The sequence below is a fragment of the Motacilla alba genome, chromosome 3 (genome assembly GCF_015832195.1).
Source record: "Motacilla alba alba isolate MOTALB_02 chromosome 3, Motacilla_alba_V1.0_pri, whole genome shotgun sequence".
Classification (NCBI taxonomy): Eukaryota; Metazoa; Chordata; class Aves; order Passeriformes; family Motacillidae; genus Motacilla; species Motacilla alba.
This window is the reverse complement of record NC_052018.1, coordinates 53,453,054-53,465,327: the sequence shown is the minus strand read 5'-3', so window position 1 is coordinate 53,465,327 and position 12,274 is coordinate 53,453,054. Positions and strand designations below refer to the sequence as shown.

The following is a 12,274-nucleotide window of genomic DNA, read 5'->3' as shown; positions in this document are numbered from 1 at the left end:
TGACAAATAGAATTTGCTTTCTACAAATGTTTGATTTACCTAAGTATTTTAGTCAAAAGTTTAATTACATTTTGTAGATAAAGTTGCTCAGCCTTTACGGATTATAATAATTCACTGTGCAAAAATTTTCCATAGCTTTATGTAAAGCCAAAATAAATCATTAGTGAATCTTCTGGATATTGTTAAATGTGCTGTCTGAACAAGCTTGGAACTTGCCTGGTAAAACATACACTTGAGTTTCTTATTGTAATAGATCACTTTAAAATCGTTCTTAGTCTTATTAAAGAAAAACAAGATCTATAATATTCTGAAGTGCATACATTTAATCAATCTTCATATTTCAGTTAAACTAACTTTTTTTAATTTAAGTATTGGTCTGGGTAATAAAAGGAATAAACCTTTTTTTGCTGTTACTTAGTGAATCAAATGTGATAGAAAAACGTTGTTTTGAGGACATCAAAAGATTTAAAGGGCATTATGATGAGAAGGAGAGAAGATAAAAATTAGATAGTGGTTGTGATAAAAAACTGAATGATTTTATAAGAATGCTCTCAATAACAGTTATTAAGTTTGTAGATGTTTTTCTGGGGCTATTACTAACAGTATTGACTGATTCTTTTCAGTGCTGGTGCTGGACGGACTGGCTGTTATATCGTGATCGATATCATGTTAGATATGGCAGAAAGAGAAGGTGTTGTGGATATCTACAACTGTGTCAAAGCTCTGCGGTCCCGGCGCATCAACATGGTACAAACTGAGGTACAGCAGCTTGCCTTTGAAGCACCTGATGCTTCTTGAAATGTTCTGGGTCAGAATTTCACTGTGACTCTGCAAAGTGAGCAGGTGGTGGCCCTGTCAAGGGGATGCCTCCACTGGGGACAATTGCTGAGTGTAAAAGCACCCAGAACCAGGGTGGTGCAACAAATCTGCCAATTCTTGTAGTCTTCACAGAAGCAAGTGCCCTCCTAACTAGGTAACAAAAGGAAAGAAAGAAGGATTTTTTCAGGGAAGACCTTACATTAGGCATGTCTGGGATGTCTCTCTCCAGCTCTGGTATTAGCAGTCCCAGAATCCTAAAGCTGGAATTTCAGCAGGCTGACACTTGTTTTAGACAATTGCCAATCACTTTATCTATAAATTGACTGGTAAACTTTATGTCTATTTAACACCCTCTTTTCAATTCTGTTTTTGTTTGCTTTATTAACCTTGCTCTGAATCTTTTCCATATTTTTACTCTTGGTCTTTCAACACACCTTCAGCAGCTTCACAATAAAACCATTGCCTTAGGAATGAAGTTCTAGAAGCTCCCACTCTGCCACCAGAGTACCACTGAGCTTCCAAAGAAACTCAGATTATTGGTTTCTATTGGCAGATTACTTGAAGTGGTTCACCACTTCTCTCTCCTGCCCTCTATGTACCGGAGATGTTCTTTCACATTTGACCTCATGGAAATCTCTGCAGATGGCAGCCAAACATGTCAGTGTAATTTGGTGCAGTTTTTATACCATGCTGCAACCCATGCCAGTTGAACAATAGACGGCCCTGGTCAACTGCTCTTGCTACAGTGCCATTAACCTTTGGGAAGTGCATGGGGTGGAGTTTTTCAGTGTGACTGCTTTAACCCTCCCAGTCTAATCTGCACTTGGATGTGAATTACACACCCGCTATAATTCCTTTCTCTCCCTTTTGCCTCTCACCTCTCACCTTCTCTCAGAAGTTCATGCTTGCATAGAATAACAAAGCTGTTGTTGCATCAAGTTCTTGTGATGGTCATACAGTCAACAGTGATGCCAGTAGCTCCATAGCTGTATGGGTATGGTTGTAGAGCCAGAAGATGACTGTGGTCCTTCACATGTGCTGCTTTTACAGGCACATTTTAAATTTTGTGCTCTTAAGAGCCTTGTTGGTATTCACAGTAGCTACGTGAGGCTGGCACAGTTCTAGAAAAGGTTTACATCTATTACTCACAGGATAAGTAAATATAATGGGCATTTTGTGTAAAAATTGACAGGAGGCCTAACTGAAATAGTAATGCAGTTATCTAGGACTCAGGCTCTCTCAAGGCAAGTTAGTGAAAATGGGAAGAATTGGTGCTTCTGTTGGAACACACTGGAATTTATTACTGGCCTAGAGCCAAGTATGAGGCAACTGATGCACTGGCTTGCACATGCATAAGGAGAATGCAATGTGCCAAATACTTGCTAATCACACTGGTAGTGCTTGAAGCGATTTACACTTTCTGCTAACATCAGAAGATTGAAAGCTATTTTTAAAAAAAATGGTAAAGCAAACAAGCCTTTGGCATATGCACAGAAATGCACAAGCACTACAAGAAAACTGAAAATCTCTTAAATAAATTATTATCGCTGTTCTGTTAAGTTTTACTGAATTTAAATTGGACCTGTGGGAATCCTTGTCCGCTGCACCCCAATAAGAACAAGACTGTAGTAAAGCATTATTTAATGTATTGATGGACAGTACTTTGAATGGGTTTAAGAGTGTGCAGTAGGCCTGTTTATCCTAAAAGAAGGAAAGATCTGTTGGTTTTAAATGGCTACAATTTTTGTTTCTTTTCCTAATTTGACAGGAACAGTACATCTTTATTCATGATGCCATTCTAGAAGCTTGCCTGTGTGGAGAAACTGCCATTCCTGTCTGTGAATTCAAAGCTGCTTATTTTGATATGATTAGAATAGACTCTCAGACGAACTCTTCGCATCTCAAAGATGAGTTTCAGGTATTCACAGTTCCTACTAACTCTTGATGTGACAACAATTTTTTTGCCTCTAGATACATTTAATTTTTTTTAAGGAGAAGGTTTTTCATATGACTTTTATAGCATTTGGTCCCTAACTTTTTGTCCACAAAATAAAGCACCCATATTTATGTGCTTTGCAAAATTGTTTTAAATACAGAATATCCTCCTTTTAATAAAATAGCAGTAAATATCTGTTGGAAATAAAGACCAGTGAGTAGGAGCTAGAGAGAGTTTTGGCTTGCATTTGCACGTGGAAGGCATAGCTTTTTAGAGCTCCAAAGGATCCTCTTTGTTTTATTCCTTTCTGAAGGGAGGGTGTCACGCGGAATGTGTTCAGTGGTACATGGAGTGCCTTTAATACCTGCAGCTTCACCCCCCTTGCAAAGCCCCAGAATGTCCAACAAACAGATAGGAGCTTGCATTTACTAATGTCTTCTTGCTAATGCCTCATGTTTTCTCATATTGCAATATGTTACAGTAAAACTCGGGGCTCCCGAGTTCCACGTGTGTTAGCTCAGCATGCTAAAACAAGCGTCCTCTTTTCCTTAGACCCTGAATTCTGTGACCCCTCGCCTGCAGGCAGAGGACTGCAGCATCGCCTGCTTGCCAAGGAACCACGACAAGAACCGCTTCATGGATATGCTGCCACCTGACAGATGTCTGCCTTTCTTAATTACTATTGATGGGGAGAGCAGCAACTACATCAATGCTGCTCTTATGGATGTAAGAGACTACCTTCTTTGTCTGCATAGCGTGCCATGGAAAGCTCTGTAATGTGAGAGAGAGCACTTGCTGGTTTAAGAAAGGGTAATTCTGTTGCTGCAGTGCCCAGTAAAGCAGTCCTAATGAAGAAGGGGGGGGGGGGGGGGGGGGGGGGTGGTGGAGAGGAGGTAAGAAGCCCCACCAGCTTGTGTTTTTGTTCAGAAGGTTAGTTATCTTTAGTCTTTGGCATCCTTGTGGGACCCTCTGGAAATCTCACCTTTTTAACAGCATTATATAAAGCTCTAGTGTCCAGACCTCCAAATCTCAAATCTCAGCAGATTCTCAAAAATCTGCTGTTTGTTAGGAAGTAAATGTTATCTCTCTGAACATGAGGCTACTATCACTATTTCATAAAAAAAGTCTTTGTATACTGAGGCAGGAACAACAGAGGAAGAAAAAATATTTTTCTTGGCATGTTTGGGTATAGAGTATAGGATTGGGGAGTTTGTTGTTTATGTTTTGAGTTGCAGCTCTTTAAAGTTGAAGTCTGAGTAACAGAAGTACTGTCAGGGGAAAAGGTGAATTAATGGGAAAAATGGAGTTGAACCTGCTTATATATGTCTGATCAATAAAGCAGTTCATGTGCTGCCAGACACCTTCCTGTGCCTCCCATTAGCATTTCCAAAGTTAGGCCCCTAAAGCCACTTTTACAGTAAATGCTTAAATAAGTGGCCTGATTTCCAGGAGCATCTCCCCTTCTTCAAAAATGAAATGCTATCAGAAACTGCCATGCCAAGGAGAGATGCTGAAATAAAATGGCAAATAGCAGCAGAAATCATCAACACTGATTGGTGTAGTCATCCTTGAGTTCTGCCCGAGCTAGTGCAGAAAACAAACTGATAGCAAAATGCAGCCCCTAATCTCACAATCAGCTTATTGTGTCAAAAAAATAGAGGAGTAGTGTGTCTAAGACCAATGTATTAGGGTGTCACTGAGGGCTGAACAGATGAATTAGAGCAGTGAACAGAATTCTGGTAGCAAAAGTTGTTTAGAATTGCAGTTAAAATGGCATGAAGCACCTGGATAAAATTGATGTGCTGTGAACCAACCAACAGAGCTGCATTGAGGAGTGTGGTTTGGGGTGAAAGAAAAGTAACACAGGCTGTGGGAGGCAGGAGGACTCTTGAGTGTGCAACAGCAGGTAGAACACGAACCAAGCAATATATTAATGGATTGGCAATCACAGGCAAGTTAGAAAAGGCAGAAATGGTAGTAATAAAAGGAAAAACAACAGCAGAAATAAAAGGTATTATATTACAATGAAAGCATATAACAAGGTTATAAGTAAAAGGCTAATATTTTGGGTAACACAAGTTTGGGGTTTTTTTGCCTTTTCTCTTCTGGCCATTTCTTTTAAGACTGATTTATTCACAGAAGAGGAACTACTCCTGGACAAGAAAAAGGGAGTTTCAATAACAAAACAGAAAGAGGAACTTACCCCTTATCTTTCTCTTGAGAAACACGATAAATTATGGGGAAGGGGGTTAGAAAAGCATCAGCTAGGACTTGCTTTATTTCTTAAAAGTACAGGGGAAGAATAAAAATTTTTTGTCCCTAAGTTGTCCCTGGGCAGTTCTAGGAAGTAGGACATGAGCTGCTACTACCCCAACATCCTTTCTGCATTAGAAGAGGTAACAAAAATCTATTTTAAAAAAATCAGCAGCCTGCTTAATCTCTCATCAAGCAAGTACTGATGCTAAAGACATTAACAACAAGTTATTGGAAGGTATGTCGATATATTGCACGTAACGATCCCTTGGATCAATCTTCAAATAAGCAAGCTTCCATAGCAAAAGTGGTTTATCTGCCCTACCAGATCTTTCTCCGGGTTAATTTACTTTTCCATGGATGGTTACAAATTGCCTGCAAAAGACTTCTGATCTCTCGTCTTCTGCTTGCTGCTCATAATACATCTGTAGCAGGAAAGTAGCCCCTCCGCTGTTAGTTGCATCTCAGTTACTGTGCAAGGCTGGGAGTCCCTATTTGCAGTTGTATATAACACAGCATACAGAAAATGGAACCTGCAATCATGGCAGGAAATAGGATTTTGCTGTTGAACTTATGCTTTCTGCTGGAAATGGGTTCCAGTTTGTCCCTAAAGTCAGTTCTGTGGGTGTTTCTGTGGCTGTGCACTGTGAAAGAGACTTTGAGATTGAGCTTAGTCCCCAGTTCAGTCACAGAGTTCACATAAAACCTACTGTGGAGAGGGTGATCTTCTGAGACCTCTGCACCCCTCTCTGCATCATTGGGTGAAGGTTCCCTGCTTGGCTCCTGGACATAACGCCTAGAGCAGAGTGCCTGAGCCTCAACTCAACAGAGCCACAAAGAACATCTTCAGTGCCTGGAGCATATCTGAGTGTAAAAACAGGGCTTGTTCTGTAACCAGGAAGAAGGCAGACCTGAGCAGAGTAACCTCTTTGTTCTTATTGGAGATGATAATATGTTTTTAACTTTTACATCCTCAGTGATATATGAAGTAACTGATGTCACACCTTTGTTCCATTTTTACATTTTGTTCTATTTCAGTAAAATTTAAGTACTTCCCATACCGATACTAACAAAATTGTTTGCCTTTACAGAGCTACAGGCAACCAGCAGCTTTTATCGTCACACAACATCCTTTACCAAACACTGTGAAAGATTTCTGGAGATTAGTATATGACTATGGCTGTACTTCTCTTGTGATGTTAAATGAAGTCGACTTAGCACAGGTTAGTTTGAAGCTCGAGTTTTCCATGTACTGTCACATGCTTTAATCACTCTGGATTTACTACATGATGAAAATGTAGAGCAGTGCAGTGATTTTACAATTCTTCTCTGCTCTACAGCAACAAATCAACACTAGTTGCTCAGCAAAGGTTAGGTGAGATGTCTGCAGGGGAATAAGGCAATGCTCAAGTTGTAATTTACCATTTAACTATGGCTGTTTTGCTCTGGCACAGGGTTGCCCACAATACTGGCCCGAGGAAGGGATACTGCGGTACGGCCCCATCCAAGTGGAATGCATGTCGTGTTCAATGGACTGCGACGTCATAAACAGAATTTTCAGGATATGCAATCTAACAAGAGTAAGGATTATTCTAACAATGTGTGACAGAAAAATATGTCATTTTTCACACTCTTTAGGCTCTTCTGCTTTTTAATTTTGAATAATAGTAAAGTACTAATGTTCATAAGACATTACCCAGAAAAGACTCAGTCAAGCATCATTATCTAATACTAATTTCTAGTACTTTTCTACAGCTGCAGTACTTTTTTGCAGTACTTTTCTACAATAAGCAGAGAGAGCTTTAAGGTGAATGGATGTTATTCTGAGGCATTCATCCCTGATATGTGAGAAGTATTCTGTATTCTGTTTGTTTGGTGTACAGTAAAAGAAATATCCCTGTAATGAATGTGTGTTGACAGGTATTTAGTTCGTAGCTTTGGTAAGATGTTTTCTGTGGTGAATCACAAACAGAAACACTGAGGCTGGTTTTACAACCAGCACCTTCTCAGCCTAAGATGTGAAAGCCACAACAGGAAAGACAGACTGTGGTGCCCTGCAAAGCAGGGTGTGATAAAACCTTGAAAATTCCTCTGCCTCTAATGGGTTCTGCCACCATTGTGCCTCAACCTACAGTTACCATCTTTTTCTCAATTTCAATAGCAGTGCCAGTCTTGCATTCTTGTCAGCTCTTTCATACCTTAGACCATCTTATCTTTTTACTGTCCCATAGTGTTCCACACTCTTGCAGCATCTTCTTAAACCCCGCTTGCCATACAGCATTTCCTCTTTAGCTTACCTCTATGAATTGCCTATTTATATTGCCCACCACAAAGAGTTACAGATGCTTGTGACACCAGTCTATGTACAATTAGCCAGCAATCCCTATTTTACTTACCATGACTGCTTTTTACCATCCATCCAATACTGAACTTATCACAATTTCTAGTGTATCTTGAGTATATGTTTAACTCTCATTAATCTTGAAAGCTAAGTGGGGAAAATTAATTACAGTGTACACAAAGATCTTTCATGTGTTTTGCTTTATTTTTGTTTTCTTTTATTTTGGTCACATTTTCATTTTTCAGAGGGCAAAGATCAGTTTTCATGTGGCTAGTATTTCACTCAATTTTTTTTTTTTTTTTTGCTTGTATTCAGAATTACAAAAAACATTTTCAGTTCTTTTTGGAAACTACAGGAAACTAAGGTGTGGGCACACTGGCAAATACTACGCCATAGTGCTTTTTTCTTGTATTTTGAGACTTCCTCTTTTTTTTCTGATTTTATTTTTTTCCATTTCTTAATTTTTTATGATGCTTTGATTTTCTACTCTTCTCTTTGTCTCCTATGTCCTTTTACTCATAAGCCTTGCATTTAAAAATCTCACTGCTCTGTTGTTACTTTTCTAAAATCCACATACCTACTTGTCATCTTCAGCTACAAGAAAGTAGATAGAGTATTTATTCTTCCTTCCTGTTATTGAGGCCTTTCTTGTGACAGTCAAATTCTATTCAAAGCTCTCCCTGTGTCACATCTAGCATGTGGAAGGCTCAGAGACTGGCAGCAAGGCTGTGATAATTATCATAGTCTGGCACAAAAGGAAGACTTCAAGGACAGTAGTCATGTTTGTGCACCAGTATTACTCATTGTTCATTTACAATGGGGTCAGTTCATGAATAGGAGCCAAATGCATCCCTCTCTATTTCTGCGAGTCTAAGAATTTAATAGTGATGTTTTAAATTGATTAGTGGTGCTAAGCAACCTTAGCACATAGAATCTATGGAATCTAGGGTATTTGTTCATTTAGAATTCAGGATAGGTGATCAATAAACTGTGATGTGGTCTTCAATATAGTTTCCTTTTTTACCTTTTCTGACATTTTCCTTGAGCTAAGGTGGTAGAAATTCCTGGAGGCCCTACTGTGCAATGTACACACGTTAGAATCTCCTGAGTATAAACACCTAGGTTTCATGTTAGTTTTATACTTTGGTTTTCTAAACCAAGATGTAAAGGTACCATTTTGACCTAAAACTCTTTGATTTCCCTCAGCCACAAGAGGGCTATCTGATGGTGCAGCAATTCCAGTATTTGGGATGGGCTTCTCATAGAGATGTACCAGCTTCCAAAAGATCCTTCTTGAAGTTAATTCTCCAGGTTGAAAAATGGCAAGAGGAATGTGAAGAAGGGGAGGGCCGGACCATCATCCATTGCCTGTGAGTAACTTGGAGAAAGTCAATTGCTGCTCTTCAAATAAATTCTTATAAATTAATTCTTGGTTTTAATTTAAGCAGTGTTCTTATGGATGCCTTTCTTTGCACCTGTGCTTATTTCTTTTCTAATGAAAAAAAAAAAAAAAAAAAGAAGTACCACTGCCTACCACTGTAGGCTTTTGTTCAACTTCTGGATTTTTCTGTGTCAGGTCAAGGAACGAGTATTTTGAGTGTGATACTGCAGTGATACTGTGTATACTGTCATCTGTGCATAATAGCATGATTTTCAGGCACAAGGCATGTACAGATCTGTTTCTTCTACCTGGTTTCAGTAAGGAAGTCTTTTATACTGAGTGCCAAATAGGGGAGTTTTGTGTCTCTTTTGCACAGAGAGTGCTAAATTTTTTCCCCAAAGGAAAGCCTACAGTATTTTGAGGGATTTAAACTGAAAACTATGGATATATGAAATCCAAAAAAAGCTCTATTACAGCACACGGTACTAAAACTATTGTTGGTAAATGGCTTCTGGCTGCTTACCTGATACTTAAATGGGAGCTGATTTGGGAGTTTTGAAAAGACAACATCTTCTTCTCCCTAAGCAGAGAGTAATCAATCTGTCTCCTTACTCTGAAAAAAAGACCTCTGTTTAAATGTTCAGAATTAACTAGTGACCCATTTCTGCCTACACCACTTCAAAATTAATAAGAAAAAATACCTACCCTAATTTCTTTGAAATTAGATTAAAATAGTTCAGAAGTGTCCCCAAAGGTCAACAAGTTATTAAATCAGTGATGCTTTATCATATCTGGTTGAATAATCCTCATATCATGAGTTAAGTGAGTGTCTTTCCAGAAGTAAGTGGAAAATGGCATTGAACTTGTTTTTATTATTTCTAATGTCCTACTTGCCATTGAACTTGGGTTTAGGTTTTGGTTTTATTTTTTATTTCTAATGCATATGTATTTTAGACTTACAGCATAGTTGGGCAGCATGATGGGCTGTGAGGGCAGAATTCAAAAGCAGTAATTGAGAGGAAGGTCAGAAAAAGCAAATGTCTTAGGCCAAACCCACTGGAAGTGCAAAAAGATTGCTAAAGTCTGGTCTCCCTCTGGGACTGAGGAATCACTCGTGCTTACAGAGGGGAAGAACTGAAATGGATGCTGTTTTGAAAGAACTGAAATGGATGTTTTGAGTGCTGTCTTAGGCCACAGTGGCACTTAACTCCCTCTTTTCCTCACATGCAGAAACGGCGGTGGCCGGAGCGGGATGTTCTGTGCCATCGGCATTGTGGTTGAGATGGTGAAAAGGCAGAATGTGGTGGACGTCTTCCATGCCGTGAAGACCTTGCGGAACAGCAAGCCCAACATGGTAGAAACTCCGGTAAGCACCAGCCCCGCAGGGTTGCTACAGGCAGCCAGGGAGCCAGAGGCTGCCTCGCTGCGTGAGCTGTGTTTTCAGTCCCGTGCCCACAAAAGCAGTGCAAACCTACCGTGGGCCAGAGGGAAGCACAGCTATTGCGTGTAAACGCAAGTCAGCATCATGAGAGGACAGGCTTAGAATTTTACACTGCCTTTCTTGTCGTGGTTGCATGCTTTCCACAGAAAAAGCATTCTGAGTTAACAGAATGCACTTTAATCTCCCAAAATAACCTGGTCTGTTTGAAAGGAAGTTGCAGCAGGCTGTACTCACACAAGCTGTCTTGAAATTTTACAGAGCAAGGCATTTCTCCTTGGTAGGATTAAGCTGTTAAGTACAGATTCCTAGCTGGATCTGTGAATATTTTGCTCCTTAGTAAAAACTGCTGCTTTGAATGTTGTATTGAATACTGACAATCTTTGTAACTAAGATTTGTAGTAGTCAAAATGATACCTCAGAAATTTGAAATCAAACATTTGGATCTAGTATGTTGCAAATTAATATATAAAATCATTTAGGTTGGAAGAGACCCTTAAGATCATTGAATCCAACAGTTAAATAATAAACAATATAAAAAATAAACTAATACAAACAATATGAGCCTGAATTAGCAAAATTGCAAGACTAAATATCCGGGTATACATTGCCAGAACTCAAAATGACCTTGAATCATCTGGTTAATCTTTATGCAGGCAGTATGAGTGCCTATCCATTTGAATGTTTGCCTCTCCAACAAAAACTGAACATTAAGGACTGGAAGGTCCTTAAAAAATACTTCCACATGGATGTTTTTCCTTTTTGTAGGTGAATGAAAGCAGGTTATATAGTGTTTGGGAGTTCCTGCCATTTGAGTCTCACACTGCCAGCTGCCAGTGTCACTTTTCAGCCAGATGGCTGCCTACAGCATAAAAATCAGGGATGCCACTTGAAATTAAAAACATGTTTTAGTTAACGCATAGTGGAAATTGCTTCTGACCCTGTGAACTTGCATGTTGTGCAAAACGGCTGTATCTGCCTCTTCCCATATTCCCCCTTTTTCCAGGTGTCTGTGTTTGCTTAATATCAAATAGCTTCTGTGGCACGATTTTCTTAATCATAGTGCATCACTTCCATCCCTTGCCAGCACATAAATTAAGAAGATGGTTAATATGTTAACAGATAGAACAGCCTGTGGGAGCAGTGACACTGGGCTAGGTATTGCTGCTTTTGCTGCAAATGCTTTGCATTCTCCTGTGCCATAGACATCTGAGACACAACATATTGAATTGCTGCCTGGGTTTCAGTTCACTGCTGTCAAGAAAACAGGTCAGATCACATGGAAAATTATTTGTGTCTCTGTAAAGGGAGGCCGAGGTAAATTGTATTTGTTTCTGATAAATTCCCTGTAAACTTATATTGCATTTCAAAATAGTTCTGAATTCCTCTGCAGCTTTACACTGAAATTGCTATATTTTTTTAGTTATGTATTTGTGCTGTATGGATTTTTATTCAGAACTCTTGAACAGCAGAAGCTGTTGAGTTGTTAGTTAGAAAACAAACCAGGAAAACCACTATATAGCAGTGTCATATGCCCTACATTCAGCAACAGGATCAGATAACAACGAGCAGTGCAATAAAGCCTTTAAGATATCCCCACAACTTCCTGTTAATGCATCATGCTGTCTTCCCGTGCAAACAGAAATAAATCACAAGGGCAGATTTCATTTTTCAAGTCGTAAGGACAATAGACATCAAATTAATTTCCTTGGTTTCATTTCTACTTCCTCTTCCCCTCTCCTCTCTCCTTCCTCCTCCCTGTCTCCCAGTATCAGCTCTCAACAACAGCACTGTTGAGGAGAAATAATAGCCACAACGAGGTTTTGAACTTCTTTTTTAAATGTTCATCTGATCTTTTGGATGCCACATCAGCGGGACTCTACCAATGGGCTCTGGACACAGAGCTGCTTGGGGTCCTGCACCAGTTACTGCTCAAAATCAGCTAACTCAAATAGAAGTGGGGTATCAGAGTCAAGGTGCTTTCACTGCAAGAATGCTCTGACTGAGAGGAGAGCTTTTCATGTTTGATAAACCAGTTCAGAAGCTGAAAAAATCAGAGAAGCACATCATTGCTTTCCATTGTCAGGGTCCTTTTCCCCTTCATTG

General features: G+C 39.4%; 1 protein-coding gene across 15 annotated transcripts in view; it reads left to right on the top strand.

Annotated features, from left to right (window-relative positions):
* PTPRK (protein tyrosine phosphatase receptor type K) overlaps positions 1–12,274 on the top strand; it is a 382,329-nt gene that overhangs the window by 368,286 nt on the left and 1,769 nt on the right. For all 15 annotated transcript variants that reach the window (XM_038130591.1, XM_038130596.1, XM_038130594.1 and 12 more), the window contains 7 exons: positions 624–759; positions 2,588–2,737; positions 3,308–3,481; positions 6,100–6,231; positions 6,463–6,588; positions 8,556–8,719; positions 9,961–10,096. In XM_038130591.1, coding sequence (XP_037986519.1) covers positions 624–759; positions 2,588–2,737; positions 3,308–3,481; positions 6,100–6,231; positions 6,463–6,588; positions 8,556–8,719; positions 9,961–10,096 — 1,018 coding nt within the window. The remainder of the gene's footprint in view (positions 1–623; positions 760–2,587; positions 2,738–3,307; positions 3,482–6,099; positions 6,232–6,462; positions 6,589–8,555; positions 8,720–9,960; positions 10,097–12,274) is intronic.